General features: G+C 39.6%; 2 protein-coding genes across 4 annotated transcripts in view; both read left to right on the forward strand.

Annotated features, from left to right (window-relative positions):
- Positions 1–9,562, forward strand: part of ilk (integrin-linked kinase) — a 29,451-nt gene extending 19,889 nt beyond the window's left edge. Inside the window, exons 3-14 of one of the 3 annotated variants that reach the window (XM_047379689.1) lie at positions 406–468; positions 742–907; positions 1,012–1,107; positions 1,288–1,384; positions 1,495–1,578; positions 1,667–1,752; positions 1,845–1,954; positions 5,901–6,028; positions 6,518–6,639; positions 7,840–7,939; positions 8,125–8,255; positions 9,044–9,562. In XM_047379689.1, coding sequence (XP_047235645.1) covers positions 406–468; positions 742–907; positions 1,012–1,107; positions 1,288–1,384; positions 1,495–1,578; positions 1,667–1,752; positions 1,845–1,954; positions 5,901–6,028; positions 6,518–6,639; positions 7,840–7,939; positions 8,125–8,255; positions 9,044–9,193 — 1,333 coding nt within the window. In that variant the 3' untranslated portion in view covers positions 9,194–9,562. Of the gene's footprint in view, positions 1–405; positions 491–741; positions 908–1,011; positions 1,108–1,287; positions 1,385–1,494; positions 1,579–1,666; positions 1,753–1,844; positions 1,955–5,900; positions 6,029–6,517; positions 6,640–7,839; positions 7,940–8,124; positions 8,256–9,043 lie in introns of those variants that run through there. The other 2 variants (XM_047379691.1, XM_047379690.1) reach the window with 2 other exon arrangements.
- A 2,517-nt stretch (positions 9,563–12,079) lies between these two features.
- Positions 12,080–22,240, forward strand: smpd1 (sphingomyelin phosphodiesterase 1). Its single transcript, XM_047378943.1, has 9 exons — positions 12,080–12,288; positions 12,491–12,728; positions 14,753–15,073; positions 15,344–15,624; positions 18,247–18,420; positions 19,469–19,640; positions 19,833–19,909; positions 20,271–20,416; positions 21,036–22,240. Exons 2-9 carry the CDS (start codon positions 12,510–12,512, stop codon positions 21,452–21,454), a joined length of 1,809 nt encoding a protein of 602 aa, XP_047234899.1. The 5' UTR covers positions 12,080–12,288; positions 12,491–12,509; the 3' UTR covers positions 21,455–22,240.
- The last annotated feature ends 565 nt before the right edge of the window (positions 22,241–22,805 follow it).

The following is a 22,805-nucleotide window of genomic DNA, read 5'->3' on the forward strand; positions in this document are numbered from 1 at the left end:
AAAAAAAAAAAAAACTCCTAGTTTTCATTCCGTTTTGGGTCACTGGCAAGTACAGCACAGTACAGTCGCATTTGAGAGAACAGTTTTTCTCATTTTCCAGACCTCACATCTAACACTGCTGCTTCTGTCTTCTTCCACATCATCAAAAAATATTTCATATAAACATGCCATCACCTTGCCTCTGTTTTGGGAGGCTGCAAATGATGAGCTGTTTGAAGCTTTCTTTGTACTTTCTTGTTCTGCTAGATGTTGATTTGTTTGAGTTTTCTGCCAGAATAGTGCTGTTTTTTTGTTGTTGTTTTTTTTTAAAGGAGAAAGTCAAATCGAGTCCTTTTATATTAAGACTGTTAAACTGTTTACAGTTGTGAGGTGAACCTTGATGAATTTTTCTTTTCATTGTGGTAGACTGGGATTAGCGAATGTGTGTCTCCTTCTTTTCCTGATCAAGAAAATGATCCTCCTGCGAAGGTCCAGACCTTTTCATATTTTGGTGATTTTTTTTTTTTTTTAGAAAGTATTGACCTTTCATATGCTTAATTTATCTTTTAAAATATGCTGTTTACATATCTTATAATTTTTTGGAAATGTTTGTACCTGAATAGAAATTCTCTGCATACTGCAATTAGGAGCTTTAACAGCTTCCTTCTCTCTGTGTTTGGATGTTTTGTAAACAGATAAATATAACTATGTGGCATCCCGACTCCTTTGTCTCTCACACTTTCCATTTATGTCGTGTGTTAGAGATGACCACGGCTTCAGCCCCCTCCACTGGGCGTGCAGGGAAGGGAGGAGCGGCGTTGTCGACATGCTCATCATGAGAGGAGCTCGAATCAATGTGATGAACCGTGGAGATGACACACCTTTACATCTGGCTGCGAGCCACGGACACAGGGACATCATGGCTAAGGTTCACTTTCTGAGACACAGCTACATTTTTAAGATGTTGGTATGCACTGTTTGCACCTTGTGGATGTTGTTCTTTTTCCTGACTTTCTGACATGTGGATGGCAGCTTATTCAGTGCAAAGCGGACCCGAATACAGTCAACGAGCATGGGAACACCCCGCTGCACTATGCCTGCTTCTGGGGCCACAATGAAGTTGCAGAGGTGCAGCACTGTACACCAACACACACTTTTCACATCCCTTTTTGGTGAGATCTGTTGGCAAAAATCGCCCTCTTCTGGGCAGAAAGTGCTACTGCAGCAAGACCTGCTTCTTTAATCAGTACAACTTACATACTTACTTACATAAATTTGTTATGAATCTTAAGTTGTATCTCTTTTTAGGACTTGGTAACCCATGGTGCCCAGGTGTGTATATGTAACAGGTATGGGCAGACACCTCTGGATAAGGCCAAACCTCACTTACAACAGCTGCTGCAAGGTCAGAATTTATTTATCGGTTTTTAAACAGACCAACATGTTTTTTTTCCTATGGAAAAACATTATGAACACTGTTCTTATAATTTAACTGTTTTATTTTTTGTTTTCTAGAGAAGGCAGAGAAAATGGGCCAGAGCATGACCAAAATCCCATACAAGGAAACCTTCTGGAAGGGTACAATGAGGACACGACCTCGTGAGTAATATTCCTCTAATAAAATAAGAGTATAAAATTATGTCAAATTAGGATGTGTGCCCTATTCATGTTTTTCTTCCTCTCACAGGTAATGGCACTCTCAACAAGCAAGCCGGTATTGATTATAAGCAGCTCTCGCTCCTGGCAAAGATCAATGAGAACCAGTCCGGAGAGGTCAGCTGCTTTCTGCCTTTTACTGCTGATTGACTTTTTGTCTTTTTTCTTGGTCCTCTGGCTGATCACTGGAGTGTGTGCTCTACTTTTAGTTGTGGCAGGGCCGGTGGCAAGGGGATGAGATTGTGGTGAAGGTGCTGCACGTGAGAGACTGGACCACCAGGAAGAGCAGAGACTTCAATGAGGAACATCCGAAACTCAGGTTATTTACAGCTAGACTGTTGGTATTTAATGTAAGGTACATTTACAGTCACAAGTTCTAATTCACTGACAATACGAATTCATTTTTTGTTAATGTTGGAATTCCAAATATCTGTTTGAACCATTAACAAGGTGAAATCATACAAAAAACAACTTCAATCATTTTTTAATTGATTGCACAATTTTGAATTTATCATAGATTTTCTCACTATATATATATAGTATGTGTATATATATATATATATACATACATACATACATACATACATACACACACACACACACACACACACACACACACACACACACACACAGGAAGAACGGCTGTCTGCTATGAAGCTGTCATCCAGAACCAGTTACAAAAATTCACAAGCACACAAAGAAGATCAGATCAGCTAGCAATAGGCAGTCTAAAACACAACTTAATCTGTTTATAAATATAGCTATTTTCTAAATATAGCTATTATTTTATTTAAATATAGCTATTTATATATACATACACTGCTCAAAAAATAAAGGGAACACTTAAACAACACAATATAACTCCAAGTAAATCAAACTTCTGTGAAATCAAACTGTCCACTTAGGAAGCAACACTGATTGACAATCAATTTCACATGATGTTGTGCAAATGGAAAAGACAACAGGGGGAAATCTTTGGCGATTAGCAAGACTCATTCAATAAAGGAGTGGTTCTGCAGGTGGGGACCACAGACCACTTCTCAGTACCTATGCTTTCTGGCTGAGGTTTTGGTCACTTTTGAATATTGGTGGTGCTTTCACACTCGTGGTAGCATGAGACGGACTCTACAACCCACACAAGTGGCTCAGGTAGTGCAGCTCATCCAGGATGGCACATCAATGCGAGCTGTGGCAAGAAGGTTTGCTGTGTCTGTCAGCGTAGTGTCCAGAGCCTGGAGGCGCTACCAGGAGACAGGCCAGTACACCAGAAGACGTGGAGGAGGCTGTAGGAGGGCAACAACCCAACAGCAGGACCGCTACCTCCACCTTTGTGCAAGGAGGAACAGGAGGAGCACTGCCAGAGCCCTGCAAAATGACCTCCAGCAGGCCACAAATGTGCATGTGTCTGCACAAACGGTTAGAAACCAACTCCATGAGGATGGTATGAGGGCCGACGTCCACAAATGGGGGTTGTGTTCACAGCTCAACACCTTGCAGGACGCTTGGCATTTGCCAGAGAACACCAGGATTGGCAAAATTCACCTGCAAGATGACGACATTGAAGCTATGGACTGGACCGCCCGTTCTTCAGACCTGAATCCAATTGAGCTCATCTGGGACATCATGTCTCGCTCCATCCACCAACGTCACGTTGCACCACAGACTGTCCAGGAGTTGGCGGATGCTTTAGTCCAGGTCTGGGAGGAGATCCCTCAGCAGACCATCCGCCGTCTCATCAGGAGCATGCCCAGGCGTTGTAGGGAGGTCATACAGACACATGGAGGCCACAGACAATACTGAGCCTCATTTAGGCTTGTTTTAAGGACATTACATCAAAGTTGGATCAGCCTGTAGTGTGTTTTTCCACTTTAATTTTGTGTGTGACTCCAAATCCAGGCCTCCATCGGTTAATAAATTTGATTTCCATTGATGATTTTTGTGTGATTTTGTTGTCAGCACATTCAACTTTGTACAGAAGAAAGTATTCAATGAGAATATTTCATTCATTAAGATCTAGGATGTGTTATTTGAGTGTTCCCTCTATTTTTTGAGCAGTGTGTATGTGTATGTATATATATATATATATATATATATATATATATATATATATATATATATATATATATATATATATATATATATATATATATATATATATATAAATATATGTATGTATGTATGTATGTGTATATGTGCCTTGATATTTGACCACCTTTCTTGGCATAGTTAATTTTAAGCTCTCAGATAAAGAGGTCTGAGTTTTCCATCAACATGGCCTTACAAGGTGCCAAACAAGAAAGAGGGGCCCTGCTCCAAAACAACTAATTTAAGCTCAAACTTTGCAGCTGGGGGCCTGCACAGTGCGCAGGTGGTAGCTTAGCCTTGCAGCAAAAAGGTCCTGGGTTCGACTCCCGACCGGGGGTCTTTCTGCATGGAGTTTGCATGTTCTCCCCGTGCATGCATGGGTTCTCTCCGTGTACTCTGGATTCCTCCCACAGTTCAAAAACATGACTGTTAGGTTAACTGGTTTCTCTAAATTGCCCCTAGGTGTGAATGAGTGTGTGCATGTTTGTTTGTGTGTTGCCCTGTGATGGACTGGGGACCTGTCCAGGGTGTACTGCACCTCCCGCCCATAGACTGCTGGAGATAGGCACCAGCTCCCCCATGACCCACTATGGAAGAAACGGTAGAAAATGACTGACTGACTTTGCAGCTGGTCAAATGGACAATCCAAATGCCTTCTGGAGAAAGGTTTTATGGTCACATGAGACAAAAATTAAGCTGTTTGGCCATAATGAAAAGATGCATTTTTGGAATAGTCATGATACTGGTTTCATACCTAAAAATGCTTTACCCACTGTCAAGCATGTGGTAGTGTCATTCTGCAGATCTGTTTTATTGGATGGAATGAAAAAGGACTACTCCCAAATTCTTCAACTTTACCTCTAATCAACAGATAGTCAAAACTTCAACATAGGTGGGTGTTCCAGTTGGACAGTGATCCCAAACACACATCAGAACTAATTTTGTAATGGGTAAGCAGGATAATACAAACTTTTGGAATGGCCACAACCTGAACCATATTAAAACTTTACAAACTAGCCATAAAAGGCAAATGTATGGCACTGAACCAACAAATTTAAAAGAATTGTACTATTTCTGCTAGAAGCTTGTTGATGGTTACAAAAACGTGTATAGCTGCTTTAGAATTTACTAAGGATCTTTTATCCAAACAGTAGTTTGGTTAAATGTTTATATTTAAGCAATACATTAAACAAATCTAGTTTTCATAAATCATTGAATTTGCTTGTTTGTAATCATTCCATATCGTAAAAACAGAACAGTTCAAATAAATATTTATAAAAGGAAAATAGATTTGACAATAATGAGTAAATGTAAACCCAGGAAAGGAACAGTATGTACACAGAATGTGGGTGTAGACTCAGTTTATATGGGCTGTGAACATTTGGACTCATCATGTTTAGGTAAATACAGTATTATCTGGGGTCAGGGGTCAACGATCTGACTTGTTCTGGTGCAGAATGTTTGTGTACCAAAGAGAAGGTTTATAGTTTGACTTATATTGACCTTACTAAGTATGGTCTATGTTTTTGAGTTATTTTTTCAAGTTTTTTGTGCTTTTTTGGTGGACTTATCATACATTTTTAAACATAAATTGAATTTTAGTGTGCTGAAACTATACCCATTCTAACTCAAGTTGGCACCCAGAAGCACATCAATAAACCATCTTATAAAGCATATTCTGAGCTGTGTGTGCATCGTCCTGAAGCAAAGAATACTGCATTAAGTTAGCTAAGCACAACATAAAACAAAGAATGTTTTGCTTTTTCAACATCCTGACCATGTTTAATCAGTGTTTCCCATCTCAGAGACTCATTAGTTTACAACGAATAAAACAACAGAAATGAGAGAAACCTTTTAACAAGGCAAGTCAAAGCCTTCCCACTGGAGAGGCTGTGTAGCACAGCTGTGATCCAACTTTATTGTGAGCTTCAGTTCTTTTGCTTTCTTTTAAAAACGTTTGCTCAAATAAGAGCACTTGGGCTTGACTTGGGTAAATTTTGCAAAAATGAAAGCGTTTCTGTTAATGAGATGTAAATCTTAACTTTAATAGGCTCCAGATCATACAAGTGTAATGTTAAATATAGTTCTTGCAGTTTATACTTATTGCCTGGAGTAAAACATAATTTTATATTATCACAGCAGAGCCATGTTTTAGCTGGTTTTCTTTCTACCTTTTATAGGATCTTTTCTCATCCAAATATTCTGCCTGTCCTCGGGGCATGTCAGTCGCCTCCTTCTCCTCATCCGATCATCATCGCCCACTACATGCCATACGGATCTCTGCACACCATACTACACCAGGGCACAAGTAAGTCATTTGCTTTAATGTGCAAGTGAAAAAATGGAAATGTTGTTTTCTTTATTTTTTTGCAAAAGCTTTTAAGTTGACTGCTGACTGCATAACACCCAAATATGTATCTACATTTGCATCTAAATAAATGAGAATATCTTCAAAAAGTAAATTTATTTTATTAGTAACTTAGTTCTAAAAGTGAAACCCATATATATATATATAAGGAAATGTTAAGTGGTGGCCTAGACAATCATGTGGAAAACTGATGACACATGTCTAGCAGGCGGTCACGGTAAGCCGCAAAAGAGCTCACAGGGTCAGTGGTTCAAGAGCCACCACACACGTCCTGGATATGGACTACAATAATTGCCTGTGTCAATTTACTGAGATGCAAAAAAAAGGAATCACCCTGCTCTCATAGACATTACTGACATTGATAACATTTGAAAAAAAATATATATATATATGTTGTTTTACATGTTTAACCTTTTCTGGCTTCCTTAGCTCTGGTGGTCGACCAAAGCCAAGCAGTCAAGTTTGCCCTGGACATTGCCAGTGGCATGGCGTTTCTTCACACCTTAGAGCCAATGGTTTCACGGCTTTACCTCAATAGTAAGCATATCATGGTAAGGCACTTGTTTTAAAACTCTGGTACAGCAATCTGCACAATCAGGTAAAAAATATTCAGGTAAAAATGTGTAAAAAAAAAAAAAGCTTTAAAACCAATTATTGCAGCAGCATATCGCAGAGAAAAATGTGGAAGAACCCAGTTTTTAATTTGAGAGCATTTATTTAGTAAGGAAAATGATCTCCTGTTAAATAAAATTAGTGGTCACATGCTGATTAGCACTCCAAACAATTCCTAATAAAATACATGTTTTTCTAAATGATCAGTGTTAGAAATGCTTTTAAACAATGATTTTCCTGGGTAAAAATCTGACATTGTTCAAGTATGGCAGATGTGTGGTGATTAGAGATGCATTGATCTGAATTTTGTGGCAAATTTATGACCTCCAGTTTTTGTAAACCTTTGACATGCCAATACCTATTTTGGCCAATATCAATTTTGCTTTAACAATTATAATATAAGAAAATATAAAAACAGCAATCACAGTATTTTTGTTTCTCGCTTTGACCTGCCTTGGCATTAATAATTTATATTAAAAGCAAAGGCAATGTCAACACTTTGAGTGAGAGAGAGCATTCACTGTAAAACAGGGCTGTGGGAACAGCCTGTGGGAACCAGAGGCATGTCTCAATGTGTTGCAGAAAGTATTTTATTTTAAAATAGATTTTAAAACCTCTGCTTTCTCTGACTTTGTTTTAAACTCCCCACTAAGACTGAAAATAGCTAACATTAAGTTTTTTCATGTAGTAATAACTTAGTCAGCAAAGCTTTGCCTCAAAACAATTGTTTTAAGTTTTTGACCAGCGTGTGACCAGTCAATGAAGTCAACAGCTGATTTCTTAGTGCATATCTGGGTGAGTAGTCATTTTATTTAGCGATTTTCTGACTCAAGGTAAACACCAATCAGCCATATCAACAGTCACAGCATTAACCTGTAACAACTGAAACTGTGAAAAACAAGGCAGGATGAAAAGGTTTTTTGAGGATTCTTGGAACAATAAAACTATTGGAGAACTGCTGCAAACATAGATATTTTGGGGTCAGCAGGTCTACATAAGAACAATTACTTTAAGCTTTTGTACACATTAGGTGTGCCAATAATTGTGAAAGGCACTGTGTATAAGCAATAATGGGGAATTCTTTGGGCTATTTGGCACTTTAATGTTTTAAGTGTTTACGCAGTGTGTTTAATTTACAGATTGATGAGGACATGACAGCCAGACTAAGCATGGCAGACGCTAAGTTCTCCTTCCAGTGTCCTGGTCGCATGTATTCGCCAGCCTGGATGGCCCCTGAAGGTATTTGTTTCTCTGTTAGATCTCCTCAGACCTGTCGCCCTCCTGTCCCATTAACAGCTCTTTGGACTTTATCAGTCATTTAGCCAGTCAATGTGTGAGTTGTATGATTTACTCCCAATGCACTGTTACTCATGCTGTGTATCCGAGTTACAATGTGCAGTTTTTCTTCTTCCTGCTGCTTTCAGCGCTGCAGAAAAAGCCAGAAGACATCAACAGAAGATCTGCTGACATGTGGAGCTTTGCAGTGTTGCTTTGGGAGCTGGTTACCAGAGAGGTCCCCTTTGCTGATCTCTCAAACATGGAGATAGGAATGAAGGTAACAAGGCACCAAATGCTCAAACTCTATACTTTTCACAGTGCATTGCAAAATTATTCACACCCTTTGAAATATTCCGTCTTTTGCCCAATTGCAACCACAAACATACTTGTTTTTCAATGGGATTTTTCAATGAACACAAACTAGACTATAATTGTGAAATTGAAAAAATGATACACAGTATTAAAAAGGTGCTACATATAAAATAAGTGTTGCATTTATTGTATTGTATTGTCTAAGTTACTATTATGTAGAACCACCATTCAATGCGATTACTGCTGCATATTTTTGGGGTAAGTGTCCACCAGCTTTGCACATTAAAAGATTATATGCCCATTTTGCCAAATAACTCAATCTCAATTAATTGACTGTCGACTGGATGGAAAACTTTGTGAAAATCAGTTTCCATGATTCTCAATTGGATTTAGGCCTCAGCTTTGGCTGGACACTTTTAACACATGCATATGCTTTGATCCAACCCGTTCCATTTGTAGCTCTGACTGTATGTTTAGGGTCACTGTCCTGCTAAAAGGTGAACCCGTATTTCTTACTAAATTGGCCTGTATTTACCTTCATCCATCTTTCCATCAACTCTGACCATCTTCCCTGTCCCTGCTGAAGAAAAGCATCTTACAGCACCACTGTGCTTGGTCCTGGGTATGGTTCTACCACACAGCCTCAAGAAATGTGAAAAAGTTCCAAGGGGAGTGGAAAACATTTAGCAAAGCACTGTTTAGCCTAATAAGTTGATATTTAAAGCAGCACGTAATGTTCCTTCCATTGCTCAGATCTCGCTGGAGGGACTCCGGCCAACCATTCCACCAGGCATCTCGCCTCATATCTGCAAGTTGATGAGGCTCTGCATGAACGAAGACCCGGCCAAGAGGCCAAAGTTTGACATGATCGTTCCCATCTTGGAAAAGATGCAAGACAAGTGAATGTCTCAGAGGAAATGTGTCTAAGGGCTTTGTTTCGTTATATTATCCAACCACTCTTTAGCTTCACTCCAGTCATGTATCTGCTAGGCCACTGTAAATAAAGCCACAAACCACTGTAACTGCATGTAGTTTGAACACATTACTATGCTTGTCTTGTACAAGTTCATTTGAAGTTTATTTGTTACTTTGTGTTTCTCTTCTATAATCGCTCAAATGTTGTCATTGAAATATTGGAAAACTATCTACAGTGTGAATTGCATTTAAGTAATTTGTAAGACAGAAGCCAATCCAAAGAAGTGTGTATAGAATTACAGCTTTTTATACATGCCTATGATTGCAGATGAAATAAAATTTGATATTTATGACAAATGCTTGTTCTAATGTATAATCTTCCATTTGTGAAGCACTTGGCATATAAATTATTCTCGCTTTAAATTTTGCAATGTCCTTTTGTTATCCGATGCATTAGATTTGTGGCGATGATGCTTTAAAGCATGGTGCTAAATTGGCAGGTATTTTGTTAAAACACCTATCAGTCTTATTCCCTTATGTCAAACTGTTAGAGATTAGACAGAATATATACGGTTTCTTAGCTCTTTTTCAGTTTTACTTTACTGGGTAATTTAAAAGCTTCATTTGTGTATGTTAAATTTACCTATTAAAATTGCTATATAATGTGATCAGGTTAATTCTCACCATTAGATTTGAAATTTGCAATTTAAGTGTGAGACAAAACCGAAGACAAATGAAACCTGCAAGGATAACAGCAAATACCTTGATGGCATGTCACTTATAAAACAATCAAAATGAGAATTCTGACGAGTATCAGTGTTGCAGTGCAAATATATTTAATATAAAACTCAACTTAAGGTATTCTATTTCAGATATCCACAATTTTCCTTCTTTGTAGGAAGAGCATGTCGAGATATGGGGATATTCTAATACACATAAAGAGGAAAAGTGGAGCTCTTCTTGGAGATTTTGAGTTGCTTGTTGACTGTAAATAGGACGAAAGCTGTTGGAATGCTATTTTGGAGTAAGTACAGAGAGAACAATGAGGATATCTGCAGTATATGCTATAAATGTTAAAACAGTCAGTTAAACCTTTAAACAAAGTTCCTCATACATGGGTTGGACAATGAAACTGAAACAATTTCAGTCTGCAATTCAATCTGCAATCATCTTTCACCATTGCTTTAAATTAAACAAATGTCAAAAACAGCAGTCATAGATGAAAGCAGACAAAAGGAAGGAAGTATTTAAAGGGATGGGCTGTGAACTCAGAAGTGAGATTCTGGTAAAACGTTAAAGGCAGTTAATATCTTGGAATCTTCATTTAGTTTAAATCCAGATTGTCCTGAAGGCTACAGCCAACAGCTAGTCTGACAGAGACAAAGACCAAAGAGGATATTTACTGTGTTAAAATACAGGGGTTGGACAATGAAACGGAAACACCTGTCATTTTAGTGTGGGAGGTTTCATGGCTAAATTGTACCAGTCTGGTAGCCAGTCTTCATTGATTGCACATTGCACCAGTAAGAGCAGAGTGTGAAGGTTCAATTAGCAGGGTAAGAGCACAGTTTTGCTCAAAATATTGAAATGCACACAACATTATGGGTGACATACCAGAGTTCAAAAGAGGACAAATTGACAAGACAGCAAGTCTTTGTGATGTATCAAGAGCCACGGTATCCAGGGTAATGTCAGCATACCACCAAGAAGGACGAACCACATCCAACAGGATTAACTGTGGACGCAAGAGGAAGCTGTCTGAAAGGGATGTTCGGGTGCTAACCCGGATTGTATCCAAAAAACCACGGCTGCCCAAATCACAGCAGAATTAAATGTGCACCTCAACTCTCCTGTTTCCACCAGAACTGTCCGTCGGGAGCTCCACAGGGTCAATATACACGGCCGGGCTGCTATAGCCAAACCTTTGGTCAATCATGCCAATGCCAAACGTCGGTTTCAATGGTGCAAAAAGGAGTGCAAATCTTGGACTGTGGACAATGTGAAACATGTATTGTTCTCTGATGAGTCCACCTTTACTGTTTTCCCCACATCCGGGAGAGTTACAGTGTGGAGAAACCCCAAAGAAGCGTACCATCCAGACTGTTGCATGCCCAGAGTGAAGCATGGGGGTGGATCAGTGATGGTTTGGGCTGCCATATCATGGCATTCCCTTGGCCCAATACTTGTGCTAGATGGGCACATCACTGCCAAGGACTACCAAACCATTCTTGAGGACCATGTGCATCCAATGGTTCAAACATTGTATCCTGAAGGCGGTGCCGTGTATCAGGATGACAATGCACCAATACACACATCAAGACTGGTGAAAGATTGGTTTGATGAACATGAAAGTGAAGTTGAACATCTCCCATGGCCTGCACAGTCACCAGATCTAAATATTATTGAGCCACTTTGGGGTGTTTTGGAGGAGCGAGTCAGGAAACGTTTTCCTCCACCAGTATCACGTAGTGACCTGGCCACTATCCTGCAAGAAGAATGGCTTAAAATCCCTCTGACCACTGTGCAGGACTTGTATATGTCATTCCCAAGACGAATTGACGCTGTATTGGCCGCAAAAGGAGGCCCTACACCATACTAATAAATTATTGTGGTCTAAAACCAGGTGTTTCAGTTTCATTGTCCAACCCCTGTCTCTTACATGCAGTTCCACCTGACTTGGAGCAAAGCTGTTATTCTTATCTAAATGTGTAAGTAACGATAGGAGTGTGGTTTGATACGGCTTCCCACAGTTCTGCAGCTTTCTGATTTGCTGTTTGATGAAGAGATTATTTCCTTATTACTTTTTTTCTGCTTAGCTTCAGAAAACAAGAACGTGAAGGGAAAACAATGCCACGTGACCAGTCAGCTGACGACCAGGAGGTCACGTGATAGCGGGCAACCACAGCCGGGAGGAGACTGAGCTGCGCATCTGAGCAAGCAGACCAGTCCCCAGCTGAGCATGACAAAAAGACCTGTTTGACCTGGTTTCAGTTGGGAAGAAGAAGGGGGGACTTGGAGTTGTTTTTGATCAGGACTCCTGGGAGTCCCTGGGGAAGACAGCGGCACTTTGCTTTGGTTTAGAGGTACGGTAAGATATTAGGCAGTTAGCTGGTTTGTTAGCTGGCATGACCGTTTGAGCCGTTCGCATTTTCTGTTTGCGGTTGTGAATGACTCATATTTCTTTAGCAAGTTTGAATGTCAAACAGCACAACGGAGAGTGGTGTGATTTCCCTGAAGCCGTCTGGTTTATTTCTCTGTATTTGGTTGCTGCTTCATTCAACACAGATAAGCTACAGAGAGAACAATGAGGCTCCCCGCACTGCGCCTCTTTCTGGGGCTGATGATCTGGACTTTGCTCCTGAATTCGTCGCTGTTCGGATCCTGTCATCCAACGCAGAATCAAGCTCGGACCACGACCGCGTTGAAAGAGCAGTTCAACAGTTTTGGAGTCGGCTTCAACTGGAGAAACCTCACCTGTCCTGTTTGTAAAGCGCTCTTCACCATTCTTGATATCGCCCTTCTGGTAAATCTTCTGTCTAATTTCAAGTAGGTCTAGAATAGAAAGCTTGTATTTGTTCATCTTCACACTAAACAACGCAGTTAAGTTGCATTTCGTGCAGCAGAAGTCAAAGGCAACACCTTTAAGTTTAAAGAAGAAACAGAATTGCAATCGTACAAATCATTTCATTCTGTGTTGTAAAAACCAACATTTGCAGCATTTAGCATGGTTAAAATATTTCGATTAAAGCGCGCGTAATTGATCATATCTTTACATTAGGTTCAATTTTTTAGTTTTAAAAAAACTGCTGCATCTATGATGACTTGTCATCATAGATGCAGCAGTAACCGCAAGTGGCTCTTTGGACCTCCCACTGTGGTTCCTAATAATAACTGGCAAAAACAAAAAACACAAATAAAGAACCAACTAATGTTCTTAAATGTTGATATAATAAAAAATAAAAAAAATCCATGTTTCAGTGTTTTATTTTTAGTTTTTCATGGAATAATTACATGCAATTTTCACAACAGAATGACACTAAAAGTACCAGTCATTTTTAGATGTATTTTCTTGCTATTAGGTTGGAAACTGTTGGGAACTTTTTTTTTTTTTTCTCTTTACATCACTTTCCACAAATATCGACATCACATAGAAGAATGTATCCAACCTCTTTTGCCAAAAGTGTTTTATGTTTATCTTCATTTTTAAATGTAAAAATAGAAATAAGATGTTGCTTTTTTTTTAATGACAACAGATTGTTGTGATTTGGAGCTCTAAGCCAGTTTTATTTCGCTGGACTGAGCTGGACATGGCTGTTTGGGTTGTAAAGCTTGCAGACCCCTGGTCTAGACCTACAGAATATGCTTGAAGAAGGTTAAAAAAAAACTCTTTGTAAAATAATAGCTAACCTGTAAAAAGCGTGCTGACACAATAAATGCTATTTTCAGTGATCCACTGAGCACATATCCAGCTTGAGACATAAGAAAATGTTGCAACTGCGTTTGGCCCCCTGCTTGCCTGCAAGAGAATTTGAATCTACACAGGACACATTTGCTAATGGACCATTTGTATTAATGCTAAGGAAAATCTTCATAAAGTTATATTAACACTCATATTTTAATGCTCATTAAATGTGTTATGTCTGTATCTGAGCTGTGCTTGGTTCCTACTTCCACTTCATTCCTGAAAACCGTTTTGTTTCTCTAGAATTTTACGTACTTTCATAAGTTACCGGAAAAAGTCATAAAAGGCCTTAAATCTAATAATTTAATCTAATTGATTTTTCTTTTGAGAAACCTCTGAAAAATAGTAGGACCACAGATGAAACCAGAATAGCCGTGAGCATCCTCCTAAAGGCTGATATTATTAACTGGAGTTATAACCATATTTTATTGCATGACGTCAATAGAGTATATAATATTAATTTAAAGTCTGTAAAAATTGCAATGCTCTTAGCATGAAGTGGGCTTTCAAATGAACTTCTGCTTAGGGTCTCAAACAACTGTGGTCCAGCGTTCACTGAACACAACTATAATTTACATTTAGAGTTTAAATCTTACCACCGACTGATACACACTTATTCTCCTTGTGAGACAATTTCTTTATATTTCTTTTTAAAATGAGTTATGGGAATTGTTTGAAATCCACCATTACATTTTTCCTAAATACATATAGATAAACGTTTTTGCTTTATTCTATTTGTATCTTTATTTTGCTTTTGAGTCTACATAAAAACAGTCACCACTTTCACTTGGCTTATTTCTTGTCGGTTCAGCTACAGTTTTTTTTTTTTCTCCCATTTCCTTCATTAAACAAGGAACTTCTAAACATGTATGCTGGGTTCATCTAGGTCACCAGTAAATGTGGCATTTGTGCTAAGACATGCATTAGGATTGGCGATGATTAGCCCGAGCACCACCATTCCTAAAGTGGACTATAGATTTGAATAAACCCATTTAAGCTTGATTTATGTTTATATATTTTGTTTATATGGACAGTAAATTCCTGATCTAATAGTTGTCCTTTTTCTGTTTTGTTGCATCTATTAGAGCAGCGTAAACGAAGAGCGGGTGGCACATGCAGTCAGCGAGGCGTGCATTCGTCTGCATCTGGCTGATGAGCAGGTGTGTCGGAACATAACGGAGCTCTTTAGAGATGACTTCATCAGCGCCCTGCAGCGGTCTTTGCTATGGCCCACCGAAGCATGTGCAGTGTTGGTGGGTCCTTCTTGTGGCACATTTGACATTTACGCTCCCTGGAACATCACTTTGCCAAAGGTTCCCAAGCCTCCCGTTACACCGCCCTCGCCTCCAAAACCTGGCTCTCCACAGAGCAGGGTGCTGTTTCTTACAGACATCCACTGGGACAAGGTGAGTGAGCGGTCTGTGGAATCTGTGGGGTTTTTTTCCACGCACAATTTTCCCTGACCGGTGATCGGCCAAGCCAGAAACTCAGAATTCATGTGGAAACGATACCACATCACCCTAACAACAACATTCTTCATTGTGAATGCTGTGAGTGAGTGAAGAGGACTTAAAGTTAGCTACTTCAGAAAATATTTCCATTGAATTAGTTTAACATTGATTTATATCCAAACAACCTTGCATAATGTTGTACTTTCAAAACTTCTGTGCTGACAGGAGTATACAAACGGCAGCGCTGCCGACTGCAAGCAGCCTCTTTGCTGTCGCCAAGACTCGGGCGTTCCCAAATGGAGGCGGAGAGAGGCTGGATACTGGGGGACCTACAGCAAGTGTGACCTGCCTCTGCGCACGATCGAGAACCTTCTCGAAAATGCTGCCAAAGCTGGACCTTGGGACTGGGTCTACTGGACTGGAGACATACCAGCACACAACGTTTGGTCTCAGACCAGAAACCAGCAGCTGACAGAGCTCACAGTCATCTCCAGGCTCATCCACAAGTAACTATTGTTAAGTAGTAATTAAACATTGGTATGTTTTCCTTATGCTTAACTGAACCATTATTTGCCCAGAACCTATTTACCCAACACTCTTAATCTCTTTTGGGCTTTTGTTGTGTGTATTTATACTACTATATGTTACTGTGTTGTTTATGTAAGCTACGTTGCTTCACTCTGAAAGACTTGCCCTTCCTATAACCTCTGCCTGAATCAGTGTTGAACAGAAAAACAGTGAAACCAGCAGATTCTTCTGCAGCTTCAATAAGTTGAGCATTAATCCCAGATTTTAATCACACCAGTTGCAGTCGAAAACATTAGTAAACACAGTAAAACCTTGTATAAATATGTCACTGCAATGCATTTTTTCATTAATTCTGCTCATCCCAAAGCCATGCTTGGACATCACAGAAGAGATACATAAACAAAATATATCCAGTTATTCTTGTACAGCATCGTCATTCTAAAACCGATTCGAAATTCCTCTAAGTTATGAGAAAATGTGCAACACTAACACATTAAGTGTTCGTATTATGATTATTGATTAATATTTATCAAGAATTATAATTAACAATCATAATTTGACCAAATTAATTTCTTAACCAAAATCCTCATTTATGAATCGAAGCCAGAGATGTCTTCTGGGGTTGTAATTGTGGCTCAACGCCTTTGATAATTACAACCGTTTAAATACTCAGTAATAATTGATAACTATTACCAGAGATGTCACTGTTTAATCAACCGTTCCTGCCGAAACGTGGAGAACTTTAACCTTATTTTGACTGACAAATCACAGTTGCACAAAATAAACACAAAACGCCATCTCTTCATCTATATGAATATTTATTAAATCACAGCCTGATACAATCCGCTCTTCCGATTTAATAAACTTCACCTACTCAAACATGCAAAGTTCTACACAAAAAGGGCAAAATATCTAACTAAACAAAATAAAACAAAACAGCAGTGGGTGTGTATGAGGTCAAACCAGCAGTTATGGCAGTTATGGCAAAATAAAAGGGGAATATGGTTGAACGAAGCTTTGGGTGCGCCCCTCCCAAAGTGTAGCTCAGCAGGACACGGGCAGTCATAAACCTTCCCCCAGCAAGGTTGTAAAACTCAGCCCACACAAAGGATCATAAACCCTTTTGGCGGCAAACCAGTAAAACATGAAGTTTAAGACAAAGAAAATGGTTGATTTTCACCATAAGGTTATTATAACAGTCCAGTTTCACAGCGCACCTGCGCGCAGGTGTTCGCACGGTAAAGACACACTTGCGAGACACGGCGGCCTCCGAAAGTACAAGCAAGTTTCAAAACAATGGGATGCACATACAATTCAGAACACATTAGACTCTAAATGGCAACTCTAATTGCACTAAAAATCTCCTCTACCCTGCCCAGACTATTTCTAAGAGAAATAAAATTAAAGGACGGGTTTTACTTTATTGAAGTCTTCCTTCTGAGCAGAGGGAGAGAGGAGGGGTTGGAAGTTAATGTGCGTCCACAGTTAACTTCGGGAAGAACGGTCAGTCTTCGTCCTTTGGCCGCCTTGGCGAAAAGGAAAAATATGATCTGACCGTCAGCAGTCGACCAGAACCAAGCAAGGAGGGAAAGTTGCGTCTCCTTGAAACTCTGTGGTTTTGGTTACGTGTTAAACTCACGTCTTCGATCGGCAAAGTGACATTTCTGGCCTTCTCATTCCAGAAACCTCTTTCATGAATTTTTCGTTGGCCAACGAAGGAGAATAAATGAAATCCACTTGGGACTCTTCTTCTCCAGAGAGAGATGCTTCAGAAGTTGGTCCGGTATCCAACGTGATGAAAGCGCTTCCTTCAAACGTTCGCCTTCCTATATTAACCCCTGTGACGTCAGATCTGGGACGGCCCTGTCATATCAGCCGCAGTGGCCGCTGGGTTTTGTAGGACAGACTATTCTGCGGTACAAAATGGCTGATGACGTTGGAAAGGCATAGTGGCGTCCAGGAACGTGCAAATGGTCCGATATTCAGCAAACAGGTGGTCCAACATAAGTAATTAAACCTGTAACACTGTAAAGTGTTCCAAAACCTGACTATACACATTCCACGTGGGTTGTGGTTGTTTTTAGTTGTCCCTTCTCACATAAAACCTGTAAAACAAACTAAAATGGCTTAAAACCCCAAAAATAGGAGTTTAAATGGAGGATGGCAACAGCAGAGGGCCTTGATTTAAAATCAGTTTGCATAAATGTGAATTAGAGAGGACTTTAAACAGAAAAGCTTAGTGCTCCTTATCTCCATAAGACTCCAGGCAAAGGGTTCGGGGTACATCAAAAACTACTTCCTCCCTCCCAGACCCATTTTCTAAGGTAAATTTCCACCGGGGTCATCTGTTTTACTCTGATAGGGTGGAAATAAACGGGAGTGGAAAAAAAAGGCCCCAGCAAGTTATCCTAACTGATGAAAAAGGTTTTCTGGAGGCTTCATGGTGCTTTATGTTTAAACGAACAGAGACAAATTCTTTGCTTTATGAACGTATTTCCTCCACACTAACAGATTGCTGTGGTCACAGCCTTTTATTGGGTATTTGTCTTCTGTGATTCTGTAAGGGTCTAAACAAATGATTATTCTCTATTTTTTTCCAGGTACCTGGGAGGCAATGTAACAGTCTACCCTGCAATAGGAAACCATGAGAGTACACCAGTGAACAGCTTCCCTCCTCCTTTCGTTCATGGCAACAGATCCTCTGCCTGGCTCTATGATAAAATGGCCAAAGAATGGGCGCTATGGTTGCCGGAGCAGGCTTTGAAGACTTTAAGGTTGATCGAATTCACTTCAATTCAATTCAGTTTTATTTATATAGCGCCAATTCACAACATATGTTGTCTCAAGGCACTTCACAACAGTCAGGTACATACATTCCAATTAGTCCTAACCATTGAACAGTGCAGTCAGTTAGCTTTTTATTCAAATTGGATAAAAAGTTTTTCTGTCTAAGGAAACCCAGCAGATTGCATCCAGTCAGAGACTTGCAGCATTCACTCCTCCTGGATGAGCATGTAGAGACAGTGGACAGTCACTGGCGTTGACGTTGCAGCAATCCCTCATACTGAGCATGCATGTAGCGACAGCGGAGAGGAAAAACTCCTTTTAACAGGAAGAAACCTGCAGCAGAACCAGGCTCAGTGTGAGCGGCCATCTGCCACGACCGACTGGGGGTTTGAGAGAACAGAGCAGAGACACAAAAAGAACAAAGAAGCACTGATCCAGGAGTACTTTCTATGGGAAGGAAAAGTAAATGTTAATGGATGTAGCTCCTTTAGTCGTTTCACCTAGAAAGAAAGAACAGTTGCTGTTGCTGTTTACGTTAGCTATGGTTTTATCATATTTAGAGTGTCTGTCTGATTGTGTAAAGCATGGGTCTCCAACTCCAGTCCTCGAGAGCTACTGCACCGCAATTTTTATATGAATCCCTACTCCAACACAGCTGAATCAAATGGCTGAATTTACCTCTTCAGCATTCCATCAGGTTTGCCAGAGACCTAGTAACAAGCCATTCATCTGATTTAGGTCTGTTGGAGCAGGGATGCATCTAAAAGCTCCAGGATAGTAGCTCTCAAGGACTGGAGTTGGACACCCCTGGTGTAAAGGTCAGCCCGCCCTTGTTGATAAAGCTTGAGTGGAAGGAGGAAATAATCAGGTATTGGGTTTTGTTTTCCAATGAGCAACGCTGCTTGCTGTGGCAGTTTCACTTTCGCTGGATTGCACTTCTGACCACAAGAAGAGCAGAAGTGGCGACATTTCTCGGCAGAGTGTTCCTTAAATGCTAAAATGTATCTGAAATAAATTATCTTCTGTTGTAAACAGATACGGAGGCTTCTATACAGTGGAGATTCAGCCTGGGCTGAGAGTGGTCTCCCTCAACATGAACTTCTGCGCCCGAGAAAACTTCTGGCTGATGGTGAACTCAACTGACCCTGCTAACCAGCTGCAGTGGCTGGTTCATGTTCTTCAGGCCAGTGAGGACAGGGGTGAGAAGGTGGGTTTCCTTATTTGGTGTTTAAAATATTAAATATGGATTTATTGTGGTTGAAGCTCATATTCCACAACACTCCATGATGGCTGTTATTTTAATTGCATCTGGTTACAGGAACTGAGCATGAGAGAGGGTAATAAACATGTAATTACCAACATCCTATTCAACCTGCTGTCATTTGCTACTTGTTTTTAGGTACATATCATTGGTCATATCCCACCTGGCCTGTGTCTAGGTAGCTGGAGCTGGAACTACTATCACATTATCAACAGGTAGCTGCTGTGATCATTTAATGTGTCGATGAAGAACTATTTAAAGCTAAATGTGTAGTGGAGACAAATCAGCTGTTGGACCTCGGGTTCACTTTTATATCACAGAGGATCTTAAGAGTTTTTTTTTTTTTTTTTAGTTTTTTTTTTAATGGCAGCTATAGTTAGATTTTTGCAAATTTCTAAGTTGTCAGTGGGCAATGATTTTAAAATGCGCGATTGATTTATTACCATAAGCATCTGTTTCCCCTTCCTCTGTGTTTTTGCATTGCAAGGATGATATCAATCAGTAGTTTTATATGTAATAGCAGCTATTAGAGGTTCCAGAGGTTTGCCTTTTTTAATCAAAATGTCCTGTTTGCAGATATGAAAGTACTGTTACCGGGCAGTTTTTCGGCCATACCCATCTGGATGAGTTTCAGATGTTTTATGATGAAGAAACCAGGACTCGGCCATTAGGAGTGGCTTTCATTGCCCCCAGTGTCACCACTTATGTTAATCTTAATCCAGGTGAGTCGATAAACCAGCTGAGTGAGGTGTGTTTTCACCACAGGAACTTTTTTCAGTAACCACTGTACTTTTTTTCTGTGGTCACTTCCACTGCAGGGGTAAATCAGTACCAGGATACAGTTTTACTCCAGAAAACCAGTAACGTTAGAATGTTTTACAGCAGTTATGTTCAGATACACATATTAAAACATAAACTCCCAGAAGCACAGAGATCAGCGTTAGAGGAATTTCCATTAACATTTGTTACAGCTCACTCCCTTCCATAAAGTTTGATGTTTTTTATAACTCACCAGTATCACTTCTGTGATAGAATCAGTTATAGTTTTATTGCTGAAAACCCCAACTGTTTATTTTTCCTAGTTGGGCGTATCAAGAAGTCAGTGAACACAATACTGTAATTTGAGTTACTTTTTCAGAATACACATAATTTTCCTAATTATTTAAGTGCAGAATTGAGGTTTTATGTGTTTTCTATGATATAATTTAGCTATGGTGAGAGTTACTTCAAACCCAAAGTGGTTTTTGTTTTTCGCAAAAGCAAATTCTGCTTTTTTGTGTTTCTGTTGTGCTATTTTAAAAATAAAAGCAAACTTAAATTAAACTTGACATTGTCTTTCAGGTTACCGCATCTACTATGTCGATGGAAATTACAAAAACAGCACTCGGCTCGTCCTTGACCACGAAACCTACATCCTTAACCTCACAGAGGCAAACCACAATCTAGAGTCACCAGGTAATCCAGAGCAGAACCCTAAATGGAGCCTCCTGTACCGGGCCACTGAAGCTTACGGTCTTTCCAGTCTGTTCCCATCTGATTACGACAAACTGTTGGGAATCTTTATCAGCGATGACCGCACCTTCCAGAAGTTTTGGTACCTCAGACATAAAGGACATGTGTCGGAGTCCTGCAGAGAGGCATGCAAAACCACAATGCTCTGCTTTTTGCGAAGTGGACGCTCCAATGAGCTGGACCTTTGTGACCATCTCAATGGTTTTGCTGGAAACTTGGCTCGGGCTGCAAGAAAAACCCTTTGCTGATATGATTAAGGTTGGACTGAAAGACTTGGTAAGGATGGAATGGCAAAATGACCAAACATGAGCCAAAAATAAAGTCTTTTTTGCAAGATGATCCAAAACATAGTAATGGCTTTGCCTAACTTTTCAAATATGTGCAATTGTTTATGAAGTCCTATTTGAGTCCACAGAGCTTCTGAGTTTAATTTCCCCCCCCCCCCCAACTTTATTTTGGGCAGCAGGTCTTGGATTTACTAAATGTTATGCAAAGTCTGCATAAAAACGCTCTGAAACATTTTATGTTTACTTGAAATGCACAGAATAGTAGGCATTACTGTACTGCAATCGTTTTAGTTCTAGTTAACTGGGTGCCTTTTCTCAGGGAATGGGTAAACGCGTCAATCCTTAGGCGCATTATAGCTGCTTAAATTCTCTCCAAAATTTTACATTTCTTGAAATCTGTCAGTTCACATTGTGAGACGCAGCTGATAAAGCTTGCATACAAATGGAGGACGGTTCATTGTAGCAGTATTAGCATTTCCTAAGATTCAATGATTGTAAAATGATTTTAACCTGGAACTGTCAAATTCGGAGTAAATGTTTTATTATTACCATTGTGTTTTAAAATGCCATCCATAATTTTAACCATAATATTCCATTGAGAGATTTACTTTTGTTTGCACTTTGACTATATGCAATAGCAATTCTAATAAACAAATGTAGACATAACTAGTAATAGTGATGCAATTTGTAAAACATGCCATAAATTGAGTGAATGCATGGCTGTAAAAATAAATACGTTTTGGTCTACGGTTTGCTTTGTGTTTATTTCAAAGCTTATAAATGTCAAAGATGAAGATACGTTTAGGTGAATAACACACGGCTCCTTTAACGCTACTTAGAGATTGCTTTTTACATTAGAATTCTCATTAGCTCATTCACACAGACCTGCTACAAACTTTAGGATTAATAGGAATGATACATTTGATTATAGCATACAGCTAATAAAATGTTGATCCTCAAAATTACATAAAACCTTACGTTTTCCCAGAAATAAAAGTATGTCGATGTACTGTACTATACATGTTCAGGGCTCCTTTTGTATGAACTGCATTGATCTCTAAAATTTCCCCTTTGATCGCAATGCTGATTTGTCTTAATACAAGGTGGACCAACACCTGCAGATGTTATGGCCTCCTGCAAAAAAACTGACTGAGGAAACAAGTTACTTGAAATTTGCACCTCTTCAGTTTGATTTTAAATCTACCTTTTTCTGAAAACCCGCATTTAAAAACAGAGCAATGCTCAAATCTCTGTCGCCCAGGTAAAATTTGTGATAACATCTACAATTCAGGAAGGTGTTAACAAAGTGACA

The sequence above is a fragment of the Girardinichthys multiradiatus genome, chromosome 11, assembly GCF_021462225.1.
Source record: "Girardinichthys multiradiatus isolate DD_20200921_A chromosome 11, DD_fGirMul_XY1, whole genome shotgun sequence".
NCBI classification, from domain to species: Eukaryota; Metazoa; Chordata; class Actinopteri; order Cyprinodontiformes; family Goodeidae; genus Girardinichthys; species Girardinichthys multiradiatus.

What these genes read in the sequence shown, in the direction of transcription:
- smpd1 (XM_047378943.1), top strand. Translation starts at nt 12,510, where the DNA reads ATGAGGCTCCCCGCACTGCGCCTCTTTCTGGGGCTGATGATCTGGACT. An exon ending in TTCTTGATATCGCCCTTCTG is followed by an intron (nt 12,729 to 14,752) that starts GTAAATCTTCTG and finishes TGCATCTATTAG; the next exon opens with AGCAGCGTAAACGAAGAGCG. An exon ending in TACTATCACATTATCAACAG is followed by an intron (nt 19,910 to 20,270) that starts GTAGCTGCTGTG and finishes TCCTGTTTGCAG; the next exon opens with ATATGAAAGTACTGTTACCG.